The sequence below is a fragment of the Cervus elaphus genome, chromosome 5, assembly GCF_910594005.1.
Source record: "Cervus elaphus chromosome 5, mCerEla1.1, whole genome shotgun sequence".
In the NCBI taxonomy this organism is placed as follows: Eukaryota; Metazoa; Chordata; class Mammalia; order Artiodactyla; family Cervidae; genus Cervus; species Cervus elaphus.
Window position 1 is genome coordinate 66,258,743 of NC_057819.1, and position 21,745 is coordinate 66,280,487.

At 40.7% G+C, this 21,745-nt stretch overlaps 1 protein-coding gene across 2 annotated transcripts in view; it reads right to left on the reverse strand.

Annotated features, from left to right (window-relative positions):
- The window catches only part of DCHS2 (dachsous cadherin-related 2), a 331,336-nt gene that overhangs the window by 137,790 nt on the left and 171,801 nt on the right, over window positions 1–21,745 (reverse strand). For both annotated transcript variants that reach the window (XM_043902663.1, XM_043902662.1), the window contains 3 exons: window positions 16,792–17,028; window positions 12,192–13,208; window positions 9,654–9,841 (listed from right to left, as the gene is read on the reverse strand). In XM_043902663.1, coding sequence (XP_043758598.1) covers window positions 9,654–9,841; window positions 12,192–13,208; window positions 16,792–17,028 — 1,442 coding nt within the window. The remainder of the gene's footprint in view (window positions 1–9,653; window positions 9,842–12,191; window positions 13,209–16,791; window positions 17,029–21,745) is intronic.

The window sequence follows — 21,745 nt, forward strand, 5'->3', positions numbered from 1 at the left end:
AGAGTACATCATACGAAATGCTGGGCTGGATGAAGCACAAGCTGGAATTAAGATTGCAGGGAGAAATATCAATAACCTCAGATATGGAAATGACATCACCCTTATAGCAGAAAACGAAGAGGAACTAAAGAGGCTCTTGATGGAGGTGAAATAGGAGAGTGAAAAAGCTGGCTTAAAACTCAGCATTCAAAAAAATGAAGATCATGGCATCTGGTCCCAACACTTCATGGCAAATAGATGGGAAAACAATGGAAACAGGGACAGACTTTATTTTCTTGGGCTCCAAAATCACTGCAGATGGTAACTGCAGCCATGAAATTAAAAATGCTTGCTCCTTGAAAGAAAAGCTATGACCAACCTAGACAGCATATTAAAAAGCAGAGACACTGCTTTGCCAACAAAGATCCATATAGTCAAAGATATGGCTTTTTCAGTAGTCATGTATGGATGTGGAAATTGGACCATAAAGACGGCTGAGGGCTGAAGAACTGATGTTTTTGAACTGTGGTGTTGGAGAAGACTCTTGAGAGTCCCTTGGACTGCAAGGAGATCCAACCAGTCCATCCTAAAGGAAATCAGGCCTGAATATTCATTGGAAGGACTGATGCTGAAGCTGAAGTCCAATACTTTGGCCATCTGATATGAAGAGCTGACTCATTAGAAAAGACCCTGATGCTGGGAAAGACTGAAGGCAGGAGGAGAAGGGGACGACAGAGGACAAGATGGTAGGATGGCATCACTGACTCAGTGGACATGTGTTTGAGCAAGCTCCGGGAGATGGTGAAGGACAGAGAAGCCTGGCACGCTGCAGTCCATGGGGTTGCTAAGAGTCAGATACAACTGAGCAACTAAACAACAACAAAAAGAATTCTAGCTTCTTATTCATCACCTTCTTAAGGCATTTTTAAAGGTTCAAAACATGCTAAAGATAACAGAAACTTTCCTGGAATACTGAAATACACACATGGAACTGAACTCCAAGTTTATGTTCTATTGCCTAATTAAGCCGTGAAATGTCATACTCAGGGCTTCCCTGATGGCTCAGCAGGTAAAGAATCCTCCTGCAACACAGATGCAGGAGATGCGGGTTCAGTCCCTGGGTCAAGAAGACCTCCTTGATAGAAGGCATGGCAACCCACTCCAGTATTCTTGCCTGGAAAATCCCATGGACAGAGGAACTGGCAGGCTACGATCCACAGGATCGTAAAGAGTCAGACATGACTAAAGCAACTGAGCACACTGTACCCATGTCATGCATAAAATGAAATAATATAAAAGCATAAGGATGGTATCATAATGCTCCATGTTGGCAGAATTTTCTTTAAATGTGATTTTGCAAGATGAGTTTAAAGTTATTAACTTCCTCAATACCTTTTTTGTGTTTTTCAACATGCATATCTGAGCTTAATTTGAATGTTCAATTATTTTAGAGCAATAGCTTCCAAACTTTTTATTTATATAACCCATTCATTTTAAAAGAAGTATGAGTACCTTCAAGATACATTTATCAATTATCTACATGAACTAACATGCTAATTTATTATGTACATTATAAAACATACAAAAACATGGAAATGAAAAACATAAGACCAAAAAAATATAACTAGAAGTTTTTGCATTTGCCTGCAAAGATCAAATGTTACAATCTTTGAGTGCATGTCGATCGCAAAGAGTTGGACACGACCAAGCATCTGAGCCCACATGCACCCTTCACTTTAAAGTACAGATTGTTCTGTCTTCAACTAACCGGCTCAAAGATGTTTTTCAGTTGAGCTCTAAACAGAGAAAGGCATGAATATTACTGAAAAAAAAAAATCCACATCTGAGCACTACTGATAATGAAGTACTGTTATATTTGCATACAACAGACAGAACCACATTATCATAAAACAACTGGATGTGTGATCCTAAGTAAAACATATAAGCATTTTCTTTTTTATTTTATTTATTTTTTTTTTAATTTTTTTATTAGTTGGAGACTAATTACTTCACAACATTTCAGTGGGTTTTGTCATACATTGATATGAATCAGCCATTGATTTACACTTATTCCCCATCCCGATCCCCCCTCCCACCTCCCTCTCCACCCGATTCCTCTGGGTCTTCCCAGTGCACCAGGCCCGAGCACTTGTCTCATGCATCCCACCTGGGCTGGTGATCTGTTTCACCATAGATAGTATACATGCTGTTCTTTTGAAACATCCCACCCTCACCTTCTCCCACAGAGTTCAAAAGTCTGTTCTGTGCTTCTGTGTCTCTTTTTCTGTTTTGCATATAGGGTTTTCGTTACCATCTTTCTAAATTCCATATATATGTGTTAGTATGCTGTAATGTTCTTTATCTTTCTGGCTTACTTCACTCTGTATAATGGGCTCCAGTTTCATCCATCTCATTAGGACTGATTCAAATGAATTCTTTTTGACGGCTGAGTGATATTCCATGGTGTATATGTACCACAATTTCCTTATCCATTCATCTGCTGATGGGCATCTAGGTTGCTTCCATGTCCTGGCTATTATAAACAGTGCTGCAATGAACATTGGGGTGCACGTGTCTCTTTCAGATCTGGTTTCCTCAGTGTGTATGTCCAGAAGTGGGATTGCTGGGTCATATGGCAGTTCTATTTCCAGTTTTTTAAGGAATCTCCACACTGTTTTCCATAGTGGCTGTACTAGTTTGCATTCCCACCAACAGTGTAAGAGGGTTCCCTTTTCTCCACACCCTCTCCAGCATTTATTGCTTGTAGACTTTTGGATAGCAGCCATCCTGACTGGTGTGTAATGGTACCTCATTGTGGTTTTGATTTGCATTTCTCTAATAATGAGTGATGTTGAGCACCTTTTCATGTGTTTGTTAGCCATCTGTATGTCTTCTTTGGAGAAATGTCTGTTTAGTTCTTTGGCCCATTTTTTGATTGGGTCATTTATTTTTCTGGAATTGAGCTTCAGGAGTTGCTTGTATATTTTTGAGATTAATCCTTTGTCTGTTTCTTCATTTGCTATTATTTTCTCCCAATCTGAGGGCTGTCTTTTCACCTTACTTATAGTTTCCTTTGTAGTGCAAAAGCTTTTAAGTTTCATTAGATCCCATTTGTTTAGTTTTGCTTTTATTTCCAATATTCTGGGAGGTGGGTCATAGAGGATCTTGCTGTGATTTATGTCGGAGAGTGTTTTGCCTATGTTCTCCTCTAGGAGTTTTATAGTTTCTGGTCTTACATTTAGATCTTTAATCCATTTTGAGTTTATTTTTGTGTATGGTGTTAGAAAGTGTTCTAGTTTCATTCTTTTACAAGTGGTTGACCAGTTTTCCCAGCACCACTTGTTAAAGAGGTTGTCTTTTTTCCATTGTATATCCTTGCCTCCTTTGTCAAAGATAAGGTGTCCATAGGTTCGTGGATTTATCTCTGGGCTTTCTATTCTGTTCCATTGATCTATATTTCTGTCTTTGTGCCAGTACCATACTGTCTTGATGACTGTGGCTTTGTAGTAGAGTCTGAAGTCAGGCAGGTTGATTCCTCCAGTTCCATTCTTCTTTCTCAAGATTACTTTGGCTATTCGAGGTTTTTTATATTTCCATACAAATTGTGAAATTCTTTGGTCTAGTTCTGTGAAAAATACCGTTGGTAGCTTGATAGGGATTGCATTGAATCTATAGATTGCTTTGGGTAGAATAGCCATTTTGACAATATTGATTCTTCCAATCCATGAACACGGTATGTTTCTCCATCTGTTTGTGTCCTCTTTGATTTCTTTCATCAGTGTTTTATAGTTTTCTATGTATAGGTCTTTTGTTTCTTTAGGTAGATATACTCCTAAGTATTTTATTCTTTTTGTTGCAATGGTGAATGGTATTGTTTCCTTAATTTCTCTTTCTGTTTTTTCATTGTTAGTATATAGGAATGCAAGGGATTTCTGTGTGTTAATTTTATATCCTGCAACTTTACTATATTCATTGATTAGTTCTAGTAATTTTCTGGTAGAGTCTTTAGGGTTTTCTATGTAGAGGATCATGTCATCTGCAAACAGTGAGAGTTTCACTTCTTCTTTTCCTATCTGGATTCCTTTTACTTCTTTTTCTGCTCTGATTGCTGTGGCCAAAACTTCTAACACTATGTTGAACAGTAGTGGTGAGAGTGGGCACCCTTGTCTTGTTCCTGATTTCAGGGGAAATGCTTTCAATTTTTCACCATTGAGGGTGATGCTTGCTGTGGGTTTGTCATATATAGCTTTCATTATGTTGAGGTATGTTCCTTCTATTCCTGCTTTTTGGAGAGTTTTAATCATGAATGGGTGTTGAATTTTGTCAAAGGCTTTCTCTGCATCTATTGAGATAATCATATGTTTTTTATCTTTCAATTTGTTAATGTGGTGTATTACATTGATTGATTTGCGGATATTGAAGAATCCTTGCATTCCTGGGATAAAGCCCACTTGGTCGTGGTGTATGATTTTTTTAATATGTTGTTGGATTCTGTTTGCTAGAATTTTGTTAAGGATTTTTGCATCTATGTTCATCAGTGATATTGGCCTGTAGTTTTCTTTTTTTGTGGCATCTTTGTCTGGTTTTGGAATTAGGGTGATGGTGGCCTCATAGAATGAGTTTGGAAGTTTACCTTCATCTGCAATTTTCTGGAAGAGTTTGAGTAAGGTAGGTGTTAGCTCTTCTCTAAATTTTTGGTAGAATTCAGCTGTGAAGCCATCTGGTCCTGGGCTTTTGTTTGCTGGAAGATTTTTGATTAGAGTTTCGATTTCCTTGCTTGTGATGGGTCTGTTAAGATCTTCTATTTCTTCCTGGTTCAGTTTTGGAAAGTTATAATACTTTTCTAAGAATTTGTCCATTTCATCCAAGTTGTCCATTTTATTGGCATAGAGCTGCTGGTAGTAGTCTCTTATGATCCTTTGGATTTCAGTGTTGTCTGTTGTGATCTCTCCATTTTCATTTCTAATTTTGTTAATTTGGTTCTTCTCTGTTTCTTAATGAGTCTTGCTAATGGTTTGTCAATTTTGTTTATTTTTTCAAAAAACCAGCTTTTAGCTTTGTTGATTTTTGCTATGGTCTCTCTAGTTTCTATTGCATTTATTTCTGCCTTAATTTTTAAGATTTCTTTCCTTCTGCTAACCCTGGGGTTCTTCATTTCTTCCTTCTCTAATTGCTTTAGGTGTAGAGTTAGGTTATTTATTTGGCTTTTTTCTTGTTTCTTGATGTAAGCCTGTAAATGCTATGAACCTTCCCCTTAGCACTGCTTTTACAGTGTCCCATAGGTTTTGGGTTGTTGTGTTTTCATTTTCATTCATTTCTATACATATTTTGATTTCTTTTTTGATTTCTTCTATGATTTGTTGGTTATTCAGAAGCGTGTCATTTAGCCTCCATGTGTTTGAATTTTTAACAACTTTTTTCCCTGTAATTGAGATCTAATCTTACTGCACTGTGGTCAGAAAAGATGACTGGAATGATTTCAATTTTTTTGAATTTTCCAAGACTAGATTTATGGCCCAGGATGTGATCTATTCTGGAGAAGGTTCCGTGTGCACTTGAGAAAAAGCTGAAGTTGATTGTTTTGGGGTGAAATGTCCTATAGATATCAATTAGGTCTAGCTGGTCCATTGTGTCATTTAAGGTTTGTGTTTCCTTGTTAATTTTCTGTTTAGTTGATCTATCCATAGTTGTGAGTGGGGTATTAAAGTCTCCCACTATTATTGTGTTACTATTAATTTCCTCTTTCATACTCGTTAGTGTTTGCCGTACATATTGCGGTGCTCCTATGTTGGGTGTATATATATTTATAATTGTTATATCTTCTTCTTGGATTGATCCTTTGATCATTATGTAGTGTCCTTCTTTGTCTCTTTTCACATCCTTTATTTGAAAGTCTATTTTATCTGATATGAGTATTGCGACTCCTGCTTTCTTTTGGTCTCCATTTGCATGAAATATTTTTTTCCAGCCCTTCACTTTCAGTCTGTATGTGTCTCTTGTTTTGAGGTGGGTCTCTTGTAGACAGCATATATAGGGGTCTTGTTTTTGTATCCATTCAGCCAATCTTTGTCTTTTGGTTGGGGCATTCAACCCATTTACATTTAGGGTAATTATTGATAGGTGTGGTCCCGTTGCCATTTACTTTGTTGTTTTGGGTTCACGTTTATACAACCTTTCTGCATTTCCTGTCTAGAGAAGATCCTTTAGCATTTGTTGAAGAGCTGGTTTGGTGGTGCTGAATTCTCTCAGCTTTTGCTTATCTGTAAAGCTTTTGAATTCTCCTTCATATCTGAATGAGATCCTTGCTGGGTACAGTAATCTAGGTTGTAGGTTATTCTCTTTCATTACTTTCAGTATGTCCTGCCATTCCCTTCTGGCCTGGAGGGTTTCTATTGATAGATCAGCTGTTATCCTTATGGGAATCCCTTTGTGTGTTATTTGTTGTTTTTCCCTTGTTGCTTTTAATATTTGTTCTTTGTGTTTGATCTTTGTTAATTTGATTAATATGTGTCTTGGGGTGTTTCACCTTGGGTTTATCCTGTTTGGCACTCTCTGGGTTTCTTGGACTTGGGTGGCTATTTCCTTCCCCATTTTAGGGAAGTTTTCAGCTATTATCTCCTCGAGTATTTTCTCATGGCCTTTCTTTTTGTCTTCTTCTTCTGGGACTCCTATGATTCGAATGTTGGGCCGTTTGACATTGTCCCAGAGGTCCCTGAGGCTGTCCTCATTTCTTTTGATCCTTTTTTCTTTTTTCCTCTCTGCTTCATTTATTTCCACCATTTTATCTTCTACCTCACTTATCCTATCTTCTGCCTCCGTTATCCTACTCTTGGTTCCCTCCAAAGTGTTTTTGATCTCATTCATTGCATTATTCATTTTTAATGGACTCTGTTTTATTTCTTCTAGGTCTTTATTAAACAATTCTTGTATCTTTTCAATCTTTGTTTCCAGGCTGTTTATCTGTAACTCCATTTTGTTTTCAAGATTTTGGATCATTTTTATTATCATTATTCTAAATTCTTTTTCAGGTAGATTCCCTATCTCCTCCTCTTTTGTTTGACTTGGTGGGCATTTTTCATGTTCCTTTACCTGTTGGGTATTTCTTTGCCTTTTCATCTTGTTTAGATTGCTGTGTCTGGAGTGGACTTTCTGTATTCTGGAGGTCTGTGGTTCCTTTTTATTGTGGAGGTTTTACCCAGTGGGTGGGGTTGGACGATTGGCTTGTCAAGGTTTCCTGGTTAGGGAAGCTTGCGTCAGTGTACTGGTGCGTGGAACTTGATTTCTTCTCTTTGGAGAGCAATGGAGTGCCCAGTAATGAGTTTTGAGATGGGTCTATGTGTTAGGTGTGACCTTGGGCAGCCTGTATGGTGACATTCAGGGCTATGTTGCTGGAGAATTTGCGTGGTATGTCTTGCTCTATAACTTATTGGCTCTTGGGTGGTGGTTGGTTTCAGTGTAGGTATGGAGGCTTTTGGACGGTCACTTATTACTTAAAGTTCCATGTAGTCAGGAGTTTTCTGGTGTTCTCAGGTTTTGGGCTTAAGTTTCCTGCCTCTGGACTTCAGTTTTATTCTTCCTGTAGTCTCAGGACTTCTCCAACTATACAGCACTGATAATTAAACTTTTAGGTTAATGGCGAAAAGATTCTCCCCTGTTAGGGACACCCAGAGAGGTTCACAGAGTTACATGAACAGGAGAAAAGGGAGGAGGGAGATAGAGATGAGTAGGAGGAGAAAAAGGGGGACTCAAGAGGAGAGAGACAGATCTATGCAGCTGTCTGTTCCCAGAGTGTTCTCCTATCTCAGACACCTACAAGGATTCACAGAATTGGATTGGGAAGAGAAGGGGAAAGGAGGAAATAGAGGTGTTCTGAGGTAGAAAACAGAGAGTCAAGATTGGGAGAGAATAATCTTCGGTTTAAAGATAGGGCTTCTCTTCTTTTTTTTTTTTTGTAAGGTTATAGTGTAGTGAAGATGAAAATGAAGAGTAGTAGAGGAGTACTAGAGGACTTTAAAAGAAATAAGAGAAAAAGAAAAATAGAAAATAGAAGAGAAAACGGAAAGAAAAAAAAAGAAGAAAAAAGAAAAAAAAAGAAAAAGAAAAAAAAAGAAAAAAAAAAAAAGAAAAAAAAAATTTTTTCCCCCCCCTAATTAAAAAAATCGTAAAAATCTATGATAATGAAAGTTAAGGAGTAATGGGGGAGTAATAGGGAATTTTAAAGGAAAATAAAAGAGAAAAAATAAAAAAGAAAAAATATAAAAAGAAAAAAAATTTTTTTTTTTCCTTACTTAGAAAAAAAAAAAAAGTAAAAACATGTCTAGGAATTTCTCTGGAGCTGTTGCGGTCAGCGTGGGTTCGGCTCAGTTTCAGATAGCTCCTCGTTCCAGCTTGCACTTCTCGATATCTACAGGGCCCTTCCGGTGAAGTCGGTGTTTTCTACAGGGATTTTAATCTGTTGCACCAGTCCCTTCTGAAGCGGTTCCCTTTGTTTATTTGGCTTCTGTTTGCCGGTCTCTTCAGAGCCTCATCTCCGCCCTGACACAAGCGGGCAGAGGTGGACTCTTATTCAGGTAGCTAGTTCCGTTGCGCTGCTGGGAGGGGCTGACGCTGCGGGGATGGGCTGGCGCTGCGGGGAGGGGCTGGTCCTGCGGGGGTGGGCTGGCGCTGCCGGGCGGGGCTGACGCTGCTTTCTCCGTCTGCGCTGCTCAGGCTCCCGGCTGTTCTATGTGGAGCGCGCCCCGCGCTGCGCGAGGTTCCAGCCCTTGGGTGTTACACAAAAGCGCGGAAGGAAAAGCTGCGCCTGCTCTCTGTGCCTTCCCCGTCAGAGCAGTCCAGGCAGCCAGGGGCTTGATGGGCGCGCTATCCCCAGGTGTGGCACACTCACTCCCTTCCGCGGACCCAGTCTGTTTCCGCTGGCGCCAGTCGGGTGCGCGCGCCTTCCGCCCTCCGCGTCCCCAGCCCCAGTCCCCGCCCGCGCCGGTCGGGTGCCTGCGCCCTGTGTCTCACCGCGACCTTCCCCTCCCCCCTGCCTCCTGCCTCCGGCGGGGCTGGGCCGGTCCGCAGCCTGCGAGCTCTTCTCGGGACTTTCCCCGTCCCTTTGTTCATTTTCTTTTTTAAATGCATTAATTTTTTAATTGGGGGACAATTGCTTTACAGTACTGTGTTGGTTTCTGCCATGAATCAGCTATAGGTATACCTTTTCTTTTTTTTTTTTTTTTTAATAATTGTAGGTTTCACATTTAGATCTTTAATCCATTTTGAGTTTACTGAGTTTTTGTGTATGATCATGTGTGAAGCAGATCACCAGTTCAGGTTCGATGCATGAGGCAGGGTGCTCAGGGCTGGTGCACTGGGATGACCCTGAGGGATGGGATGAGGAGGGAGGTGGGAGGGGGGTTCAGGATGGGGAACACATGTACACCCATGGCTGATTCATATCAATGTATGGCAAAACCCACTACAACACTGTAAAGTAATTAGCCTCCAATTAAAATAAATTAATTAATTAAAAAATAATTGTAGGTTTCTATGACATGTGGACAATTCTAAATCTAGAAATGTAGGCATTTCCGCACCAAGACTGACTGGGTAAGTTCATGCTTTTTACCACAAGATGGTGCTCAAAACCAGTGACCAAAAATAATACAAATGTTGCAGGGCTCCTTTCCACATACCTTGATGGACAATTCCTTCCCATCCAGGCACTGTGGGAAATATGGCCTGTTGTCATTGATGTCGGTAACTGAGATATGCACCAGTGTGGTGGCATTGCGCGGAGGGGAACCGTGGTCGCTCACGAGGACGGTCACCTGATGGTGTGCCCGCTGCTCGTGATCCAGGGCCACCCAGCTGATAAGTTCACCTGAGGAACGCAGAGCAGCATGAGAGAAGACGCCACTGACACCAGAATTTTGGCATTAAGAACCCCATCCAGACCAACGCCCAGAAAGGAAAATCAGATATAAAGCTCTCAAAGCACAATTCCAAAAGCACATTCTTTAGTAATCTAGCTCCACTGTTGAAAGAATTTTCTGAAGTTTCTTCTGTCATCTTCAATTTGTCATTCTTTGTATTTCAAATTATCTACTATGAACCATTTGAACTAAAGAATGTATAGAGTTATTACTATCTCAAAAAAATATGTATAGTGAGCATAATAACTTCCCAAATAACTTCATGCTTTATAAACCATACTTTGCATATTCTTGCTCAAAACTGTCTTCTAAGCTATCTCCCTAGTGTTTCATCCCACAGACTCAGGCATAAAATTGTAAATGCTTCCACATACTACCAAGGGCCATCTCCCACTGCAGAGTTCCACCAGGAACTAATTTCCTCACTATCTATGAAAATATCAATTTGTGAGAAAATAATCATGAAGAAACTATTACCTAACATTGCCATTTCTAAGATTTTACTTTTGCCCTCATCCTCCAAATGAAATGACAATGTTAAAAACAAAACAAAAAGTGAAATCAGGAACAAAAAAATTCATATTTGGATAAGTTGCTGAATTGGTGAAGCTAAAATGCAGTGTTTACATATCCCTTTACTATGTCAACTATATTTATAAAGTATTTACTTTTTGATTCTAACAAAAATGACAAAGACAACATCTGCATTTTTTAAAGTTGCAAAATATAATTCTTCTCAGAACACCCTAAATGCTGAATGGCAGACTTTCACTTGATGAACCAACTCTGACTGACAAGCGGCAGCTGTCTGGAAAAGACTGGGAGGCTCAGCCAAGGATGGGCATGAGGGCGCCATGCAGGGCTCCAGGGCAGAGGGCCACTACCGAGGCTGCCTGGAGTCCTGGATGTGGAGAGCACACATGCAGGCCACACTCTGGAGGATGCCCTCAACCCCACATTGCCACACTGTCCCCAGCCCTGGTGAATAGGAAGTTTATGACTACGGAGCCTTCCAAGCCCCTTCATACACTTTAACTCTTCACCCCCCAGAGCAGGACATGGAGCATGGCAGGAATTCTCTCTTCTCGTCAAGGTAAGGACAGCCCTGAAATGAAGCTTCTTGCTTCTAGCCATGTAGCAATTTTAGGAGTGGACACCTGGTCTTCTGAATTTGGGCATTGGGCTGACTGTGCGAGAGAGAAGATCATGGGGGGACCAAACGTATATTTTATTTCCAAAACAATAAATTGCTGAGTGAAACAGAAGACCTAAGAGAACTATTCAGCACGTGGAAGTAAAGAGAAGCAGGACCACCTCAGCAGCAGTGCCGCTTGTGCCCTGTTGGGGGGCCCCGCTCAGGAGGGAATGGGATCTGAGATGCAGCTTGCCATGCAGCAGGCCTCGTGTCCTGGGGTAAGGCGCCATCTGCTGGAGGAAGGGGCACCTTTTCCTAACTCACACAGTGGGCACTTAGAAGGTAATTAGAATTGAATTCAAATTGGGTCCCACTAGTCCATGGGTCACAGACTGAGCAACTCACACACACACACATACATAGAGCAAAGGGCAACATGTACAAGGACCACAGCATGAATGGTGCCTCTTGGAAATGTACGAAGTGGTAACCTTCTCACTTCTTTTTAGCCCCATGACCTTGGGCATGTTATCTGAGCTATGTGGGTCTCAGTTTCTGCAGCTACATGGTTGCAGTATAAACACAGTTCATTTGTAGGCAAGAATTAAAGTCCTTGTAAATTTATATAAATTTTTAAATATAATAAAATTTGTATACTTAAGACTTGAAAAAAAAAACCTTAGTGTAAATATTTACCCATTCCCCATGGTTACTTGAAAAAAAATGAGAATGGGGAAATATATCAAATGAGTAATTTTGAAATCTTAACTAATGGATTATTTTCTAGTTCTTCATCAGTGACATTTATGTTTTATAACATATTATTTGAAAAATTTAAAGACATCTACAAGTGAAAAAATATGGTGGGGGAGATTAGACTTTACACAAGAGTTTATCCAGTCCAGTTCTCATTGTAGCTCTAATTCAAAACAAGAACCATGTATGGACAGACAGTATGTAGGTGTGAGGCAAGGGAAGTATGGACCATTCTAGGAAAAATTCTATTCAATTTTGACTTTAGTTTAAAATCACAATACTGTCATCAAGTAAAGTATTTACTAAAAACTGCAATTTAACTATATATTTGCGCTAGTGTTATAACTTAGATTTGGGTTTTGTCAATTCCAATTTTAAAGGAATAAGTGCAAGCTACAAAATGCTACCTGTATTAGGATTTATCTTGAAGAACTTTCCATCGGACAAAAGGAAATACGACAGCTGTCCATTCTTTCCGGAGTCTCTGTCAATTGCTGTGATTTTGCCTATTACCCCTTGGGGAACAGGACTCTCCTGGACTTTCAAAAACAATACATCATGCGAGAAGGTAGGGGAATTGTCATTCTCATCCAGGACATGAACAGTTACTGAAGTGCTCACATTTTGTGACAATTTGTCCTCTGGGATCCAGGCAAACACTCTAAAATTATACATTTGTGTGGATTCATAGTCAAGCTGTCGCCGCAAATAAATCCAACCTGTGAAAGGATGGACGCCAAACGCAGCGGAATCAGTGCTGGGCTCCAACCAGTACACGAGCTGCGGGGGAGCCCCCTGCGGGCCCAGTGGCCAGGCCCGGATGCGCAGGACTGCGGTCATTGGCGAGAGCGCCTCACTCACTTCCACTTGATAGACCAAATGCTCAAACGCCAAAGAAGGGCTTCGCTCCTGTGGCGCGATAATGACTGTCAGCGCCATCAGGGACGCCCGGGGAGGAGCGCCGAGGTCCTGGGCCAGCAGGGTCAGCGTGCACTCCCGGGGCTGAGCGCCGGGCAGGCTGCGGCTGAGGTACACCACGCCGAGACCTGCGTCCACCGAGAAGACGCTTGGGCTCTGGCGCGCGATGGCATAGCGCACGCGCCCGTTCTGCCCGCTGTCTCTGTCTTCCGCGCGCGCGCGGTACAAGGCGGTGCCGGGCAGCGTGCTCCGAGACACTGTGACTTCATCAGACGCTCTGGGAAACACCGGGGCGTGGTCATTGACGTCGACGACGGTGATGTTGACCTCGGTGCTGCCGCAGGCGGGGGAGCTGCCGAGCTGTGCCTGGACGGTGAGCACAGCCACCGGCTGCGCCTCGTGATCCAGAGGCTTCTGCGTTCGAATGGTGCCCAGCCACGGGTGAATGGAGAACGTGCCGTCCAGGTTGCCAGAGGAGATCCGATAAAAAACTGGCTCTGAGGAATCTGAAAAGAAAAAGAAAAAAAGAAATGACGAAATTCAAAGAGAAGGCAATCTCTTTCGGCTAAAAGAATGTACCTACTAGAAACGCTAAGAACTGAAAACGCTAACGTGTATCACATACGTGGAGAATACTGCGCAATGTCTCACGTCTTCATCGGCTCTCCAAAGCCTGTTGCAAGTGAACACATGGTTTCTCAAGTATTAGTAGACAAAAGTACTGTCCCACGGGTTGCACCACCTTCCTTCCCTCTTCTTGAATTAAGTAAAAGAGAAAGATATTCAGAAAATAATGTGGACGCCTATATTTGAGGAAGCAAAGTCAAGTATTTCTTACTCCAAGGGATACTCCCCACCCAGGAATCTAACCCAGGTCTCTTGTATGGAGGAAGACTCCTACATTGCAGACGGATTCTTTACCAATCGAGCCACTAGGGAAGCCCCTTCTCTATAATAGCTATTGACAAAAGGTGAATACCATCCCCAAAAGTTAAGGAAAGAAGAGGAGATGGATTAGGTTTACGGTTAGGGAGCAGGATGGGCTTCCCTGGTGCCTCAGACAGTAAAGAATCCATCTACAATGCGGGAGACCTGGGTTCAATTCCTGAGTCGGGAAGATCCCCTGGAGCAGGGAATGGAAATCCACTCCAGTATTCTTACCTGGAAAATTCCATGGACAGAGGAGCCTGGTGGGCTACAGTCCAAGGGGTCTCAAAGAGTCAGACAGGACTGAACGACTAACACTTTCACTTTCACTAGGGAGCAGGATAAAATCCTTGAACAAGTAATTCACTTCTAGGAATTCTTCTTGCAGAGAAACCTCTACAAGTCACATAAAGATATTTGCTCAAGTGTTATTTGGACTAGCAAAAATAACTGTAAATCATTCAAATTGATAGAAAAAAGAAAATGTTTAAATAAAACATACTTTATACTTATAAGTTGAAATACTAGGCAACTTTTTAAAATGAGATGGAATGATGTCCAGTTACTTGGAAAACCGGCCCTAATACACAAACTGGGGAAGTAGGGGGATGAGGGGAAGGTTGTTGTAGAACAGCAAATACAGTTGGATGTGTTTTCATAAAATTTTTTGAAGTCTGTGTGTCTGTGAAATGAGCAGTGGGTTAAAAGTACCCATTACTTTTGTGATTTAAAAAAGTAGGATAAAAATAATGTTGAAAGAACAAAGAGCAAGCCATAGGCTGTATGGTCTCAATTCTTTCATGGAGAAAAGGAAAGATTTATTCAACACTGCATTGTTGTGTCGGATTCTTTGCTACTCCATGGACTGCACCATACCAGGCTTCCCTGTCCTTCACCATCTCTCGGAGTTTGCTCAAACTCATGTCCATTGAGTCAGTGATGTCATTCAGCTTATCCTCTGTTGTCCACTTCTCCTGCCTTCAGTCTTTCCCAGCATCAGGGTCTTTTCCAATGAGTTTGCTCTTCGCACCAGGTGGCCAAAGTATTGGAACTTCAGATACAAATCAGTCCTTCCAATGAATATTCAGGATTGATTTCCTTTAGGATTGACTGGTTTGATCTCCTTGTGGTCCAAGGGATTCACAAGGCCCTTCTCCAACACCACAGATCAAAAGCACCAATTCTTTGGTGATTAGCATTCTTTATGGTCTAACTCTCACATCCATATATGACTACTAGAAAAGCCATAGCTTTGACTATACAGATCTTTGTCGGAAAAGTAATGTCTCTGCTTTCTAATATGCTGTCTAGGGCTGTCACAGCTTTTCTTCCAAAGAGCAAGGGGCTTTTAATTTCAGGGCTGTAGTCACCATTCACAGTGATTTTGGAGCCCAAGAAAATAAAATCTGTCACTGTTTCCATTGTTTCCCCATCTATTTGCCATGACATGATGGGACCAGATGCCATGATCTTCGTTTTTTGAATGTTTAGTTTTAAATCAGCTTTTTCACTCTCCTCTTTCACCTTTACGGAGAGGCTCTTTAGTTCCTCTCTGCTTTCTGCCAAGGGTGGTATCAACTGCATATCTGAGCTTATTAAATTTCCCCCAGCAATCTTGATTCCAGCTTATGCTTTAACCATCCCAGCATTTCGCGTGATGTACTCTGCATAGAAGTTAAATAAGCAGGGTGACAATATACAGTTTTGACATACTCCTTTTCCAATTTTGAACCAGTCTATTGTTCCATGTCTGGTTCTAACTGTTGCTTCTAGACCTGCATACAGATTTCTCAGGGGGCAGGTAAGATGTCATTTTTCTATCTGTTTAAGAATTTTCCAGTTTGTTGTGATCCATACAGTCAAGATTTTAGTGTAGTCAATGTAGAAGTAGTAGATGTTTTTCTGGAATTCTCTTGCTTTTTCTATGATCCCACAATATTGGCAACTTGATCACTGGTTCCTCTGCCTTTTCTAAATCCAGCTTGTACATGTGGAAATTCTCAGTTCATGTACTGTTGAAACCTAGCTTGGAGGATTTCGAGCATTACCTTGCTAGCATGTGAAATGAGTGCAATTGTGCAGTAGTTTGAACATTCTTTGGTATTGCCTTTCTTTGAGATTGGAATGAAAACTAACATTTTTTCCAGTCCTGTGGCCACTGCTGAGTTTTCCCAATTTGCTGGCATATTGTGTGCAGCACTTTCATAGCACCATCTTTTAGGATTTGAAATAGCTCAACTGGAATTCTGTCACCTCCACTGTCTTTGTTCGTAGTGATGTTTCCTAAGGCCCACTTGACTTCGCATTCCAGGATGTCTGGCTTTAGGTGAGTGATCACACCATTGTGGTTATCTGGGTCATTAAGATCTTTTTGAATAGTTGTTCTGTGTATTCTTGCCACCTCTTCTTAGTAGCTTCTGCTTCTGTTAGATCCATACCATTTCTGTCCTTTATTGAGCCCATCTTTGCATGAAAGTTTCCCTTGGTATCCCTAATTTTCTTGAAGAGATCTCTAGTCTTTCCCATTTTATTGTTTTTCTCTATTTCTCTGCATTGTTCACTTAGGCTTTCTTATCTTTCTTTGCTATTCTTTGGACTCTGCATTCAGATGGGTATACCTTTCCTTTCCTCCTTTCCCTTTCACTTCACTTCTTTTCTCAGCTATTTGTAAGGCCTCCTCAGACAACCATTTTGTCTTTTTGCATTTCTTTTTCTTGAGGATGGTATTGGTCACTGTCTCCTGTACAGTGTTACAAACCTCCATCCATAGTTCTTCAGGCATTCTGTCTATCAGATCTAATCCCTTGAATCTATTTGTCCCTTCCACTGTATAATCATAAGTTCATACCTGATTTAGGTATGATTTAGGTCACACCTGAATAGCCTAGTTGTTTTCCCTAATTTCTTCAATTTAAGTCTGGATTTTGCAATAAGGAGCTCATGATCTGAGCTACAGTCAGCTTCTGGTCTTGTTTTAACTGCCTGTATAGAACTTCTCCAGATTCAGTTCCAAAGAATATAATCAATATGATTTCAGTACTGACCATCTGGTGATATCCATGTGTACAAGTCATTTCTTGTGTTATTGAAAGAAGGGGTTTGCTATGATCAGAAAATGTTCCAATAATGGATTTCAATGTAGCATAAGACTTAAGTACTTACTCAAGGACTCTTTAGCTTTCACTGTTCCCACAGGACTGTCTTCAGGCACATCTTCATAAACAGAGAAAGTGTACTTAGGCCTTTCAAATTCAGCAGGTGCCAGAGTCGTCTGGAGAATGTGTATGGTGACTTCAGCATTAGTGACAGATGTGAGCCCACCACCATCTCGAGCACAGACCATCAGCAAAAGTGTGGTGGATTCCAAATGACTAACAGTTGATGCTAAGTAAATAATCCCTGATAGGAGAAAGAGAGAATTAAAAGGCAGATAACATGCAATAAATATGTACGAGCAATGTTAACACCTGATCTGCTAATGCTACTGTGATGGTTGCTACTTGAGCGGGCCACGGTGTGCTCAGTATTCGTTGAAACATTATGCTGTATATTTCTATGAGGGTATTTTTGGGTGTGACTGAGTCAAGCAGATTGGCCTCCCTGCTGTGCATGGGCCTTATCCAGTCATATGAAGGTCTGACTAGAACAAAAGGGCTGGTCCCCCCCAAATAGAGGCGATCCCTCTTTCCTAACTACCTTCAGCTCAGCACAGTGGCTATTTTCCTTTCCTTTCGAACTGAATTGAGACATCTTGGCTCTTCCTGAGTCTAGAGGCTGCCAGCCTACAGCCTTGAACTACACCATGGGTTCTGTGGGTCTTGAGTTTATCAACTCACCTGCAGATCTGGGGGCCTGTTAATCTCTGTAATCTCTATAATCACAGGCCCAATTCCTTCAATAAATTCCTTCAATAAATATATATATATATATATGCATATATATACATATATATATATATGCACACACACATATACACATCTTCATATTTATATATGTCCTATTGGCTCCATTTCTCTGGAGAACCCTAATACATCCACTTTCCAATCAAAGAACTTGAGAATATTTGCAAAATGATGGTCCAGATTCCACCAAGTAAGCAATATTTCCGCGGGCTTAAACTTTAACTCATCTTGGAAATATATCAGTTAAGCAGGAAAAAACATAAACTGTTGCCTTTATCAGCAGCCTGGGAGGAGGGCCAAGCAGAGTACATTTCACAACCCAGTGTAGTCTAGGCTAATGCCAGGTTGTTGGGTAATTACCATCTGCCCAGGCACCAGACCTTAAAGCCACAGATGAAGCTGAAGTCTTATCTTCTGGGGTATCTGCCATAGCAAGACCAGAGGGCAGCTCTTTTTCAGGGAACTCCATTTTCTTTGTTAGTGAGAGAATAAAATATTAATGGCTGTGGGTAAGAAACCTTCAAGAAACATTAAAACTGTTAGGTAGGAAGTTAGGCATGAGCAATAAGGGGTTGCCTGGCTGAAAGGGATGCAAGCTTATCTCTCAAACCCATCTCAGACATACCCAAGAGCGCTCACAGATATGTTACAAAATTAACCACAGAGACTTTTCTAACTCCTGCACATATGCCCTAGACACACAGTGAATACAAACTTACCACAGGGGCTTTTCCAAGTAACCATAGGCAACTAGGGGCCCATTAAGAGTTCACAAATATTCTACATCTGATTGTAACAATAGACTGAATTATGGGAAGATAGAAACAACACAGCCTGCTGTTACATAACTTGCAATTGTCAATTCGCTTTGAGTGTATGTCCATTTGCATTCCCTTTCATTGACTGGTAGTGGGTACAAGCCCTATTTTGCACAAAGCATAACCAAAACGAGGACATATGGTGTATAAAAAAGGGGTAGCTAGCGGAGAAGGCAATGGCACCCCACTCCAGTACTCTTGCCTGGAAAATCCCATGGACGGAGGAGCCTGGTGGGCTGCAGTCCATGGGGTCGCGAAGAGTCAGACATGACTGAGCGACTTCACTTTCACTTTTCACTTTTATGCATTGGAGAAGGAAATGGCAACCCCCTCCAGTGTTATTGCCTGGAGAATACCAGGGATGGGGTCGCACAGAGTCAGACACGACTGAAGTGACTTAGCAGTAGCAGGGAAAAAGAAGACTCCTTTGAGGTTGGCCTGCTCCCATATCTTGAGAATGTCTGTCTAATGAAAGGTCTATCTGCTTGAGGTGAACTGAACTATAACTTGTCTGTTGTTTTAAACTCTTTAGACTGTCATTCCAAATCTTTGTTGCAATGAGGCAAGAATCAAGGAAGAAAAATAAACCAACCTGACAGAAGCATGAGGATAATTTAGGCTTATACACAGAGTGCTTGTGAGAAAAGAAGATGTAAATGGTTAGGTTGAGGAGAGATCCAGTAATGCTGAGAAAACCAATCATTTTTTATTGCCAATACCATCTATTGGTGTGTTAGTGTGCAAAGACAAAATGAGGTCTAGCATAACCAGTTTAAGAAATGAAAATATTAGTTGTATTTAACAAAAAGAGAAACACACACATAAAATGTTAGATGCATTTACATATAAATAAATGTGGCTGAACCGTATGGAGTCTATCACAACACAACTGGCTTTAAGCATTGATTAGATGAAGGCCTGACTACTGCAATTTTGCCAGTTTATGAGAAGCTGGCAAAAATATCAGAAATGTTTGTTTTCCAGGCATTAAAAAAACTGACACCCATTCAACTTCTTTCTTTTTTTTTAAGTCAAATCTGCCCTATTATAACTCCAATTTCTCTTTCCGATGTTCGTTAGAGATTTAGTGAATTTGTCTTGTTCCTCCTTGGCAAACACATCATCAATAACCAAAGCTAAATATCCCATCAGACCTGTGCCAGGCACAGCATCTCCATTTTCTTATCTGACATGAGTGGATGTCATTTCACTTGCAGTTCCTTTCACCTGAACATTCTCCACATTGATCTGGGAACACCAGGTTCCAGATGCAATCTGACGATAACAAAGAAGAGCAGAAGCATTTTTTACTGGAATACTTATAAAATAGGAATGCAACCAAGTATTAGCACACCCACATGTGCAGTCATGTTAAAACTGGGGTTCATACTGATTTGCTGGTCCACAAAAACACTCAATATTTCTGTTATTGATTAGCTTCAAACTTACTTTCTTAGAAAAGTCTATGCTTGATTAAACTAGAACACTTTCTAACACCATACACAAAAATAAACTCAAAATGGATTAAAGATCTAAATGTAAGACCAGAAACTATAAAACTCCTAGAGGAGAACATAGGCAAAACACTCTCCGACATAAATCACAGCAAGATCCTCTATGACCCACCTCCCAGAATATTGGAAATAAAAGCAAAACTAAACAAATGGGATCTAATGAAACTTAAAAGCTTCTGCACTACAAAAGAAACTATAAGTAAGGTGAAAAGACAGCCGTCAGATTGGGAGAAAATAATAGCAAATGAAGAAACAGACAAAGGATTAATCTCAAAAATATACAAGCAACTCCTGCAGCTCAATTCCAGAAAAATAAATGACCCAATCAAAAAATGGGCCAGAGAACTAAACAGACATTTCTCCAAAGAAGACATACAGATGGCTAACAAACACATGAAAAGGTGCTCAACATCACTCATTATTAGAGAAATGCAAATCAAAACCACAATGAGGTACCATTACACACCAGTCAGGATGGCTGCTATCCAAAAGTCTACAAGCAATAAATGCTGGAGAGGGTGTGGAGAAAAGGGAACCCTCTTACACTGTTGGTGGGAATGCAAACTAGTACAGCCACTATGGAAAACAGTGTGGAGATTCCTTAAAAAACTGGAAATAGAACTGCCATATGACCCAGCAATACCACTTCTGGGCATACACACTGAGGAAACCAGATCTGAAAGAGACACATGCACCCCAATGTTCATTGCAGCACTGTTTATAATAGCCAGGACATGGAAGCAACCTAGATGCCCATCAGCAGATGAATGGATAAGGAAGCTGTGGTACATATACACCATGGAATTTTACTCAGCCGTCAAAAAGAATTCATTTGAACCAGTCCTAATGAGATGGATGAAACTGGAGCCCCTTATACAGAGTGAAGTAAGCCAGAAAGATAAAGAACATTACAGCATACTAACGCATATATATGGAATTTAGAAAGATGGTAACGATAACCCTATATGCAAAACAGAAAAAGAGACACAGAAATACAGAACAGACTTTTGAACTCTGTGGGAGAAGGTGAGGGTGGGATGTTTCAAAAGAACAGCATGTATACTATCTATGGTGAAACAGATCACTAGCCCAGGTGGGATGCATGAGACAAGTGCTCCGGCCTGGTGCACTGGGAAGACCCAGAGGAATCGGGTGGAGAGGGAGATGGGAGGGGGGATCGGGATGGGGAATAAGTGTAAATCTATGGCTGATTCATATCAATGTATGACAAAACCCACTGAAATGTTGTGAAGTAATTAGCCTCCAACTAATAAAAAAATTAAAAAGCAAAAAAAAAAAAAATAATAAATTAAAAAAATAAAAAAAAATAAAACTCAATAATGCAAAAGTATCTGTCTACAGAAGAAAATGAAAAATCTCTCTATCCCAATTATCCCCCATTCTCTGGGTATATAGTCTTCTGGAATTAACTCAATTTTAATTATCGGACATGTAAAGGCTTTTATTTTCCACACAGGTGGTGTCATTTCCATTATGACAATGAAAAGATTAATGCCTGCCTCAAATAGACCACAGGCTGGTCTACCTGCTTTTAGATTCCTTCCACATTATTTTTCATGTTTGTATTAGAACAGTCTTCCTAAATCCAAATCTTGACTTATCAGTGCTTCTCCCAGTTTTCAGGGAAAGTTTAAATGCCTTACTGTGATAAGCATGCTGCTCAATTAGTACTTTTCCATCTCTGTGGAGCGGCTCCGTCTCACCGCTCTCACTGTACAGGGCCTTGTGCTTGGCACAGAGAACTATATCTAATTTCCAGAATAGATCTTCTTCTTTTCTATTTGGATTGCTGCATCCCCTCCCTGGAATAACTTTTCTGGCAGTGATTTCTACTCACATTTTAAAGCCCAGCTGTAGGTTC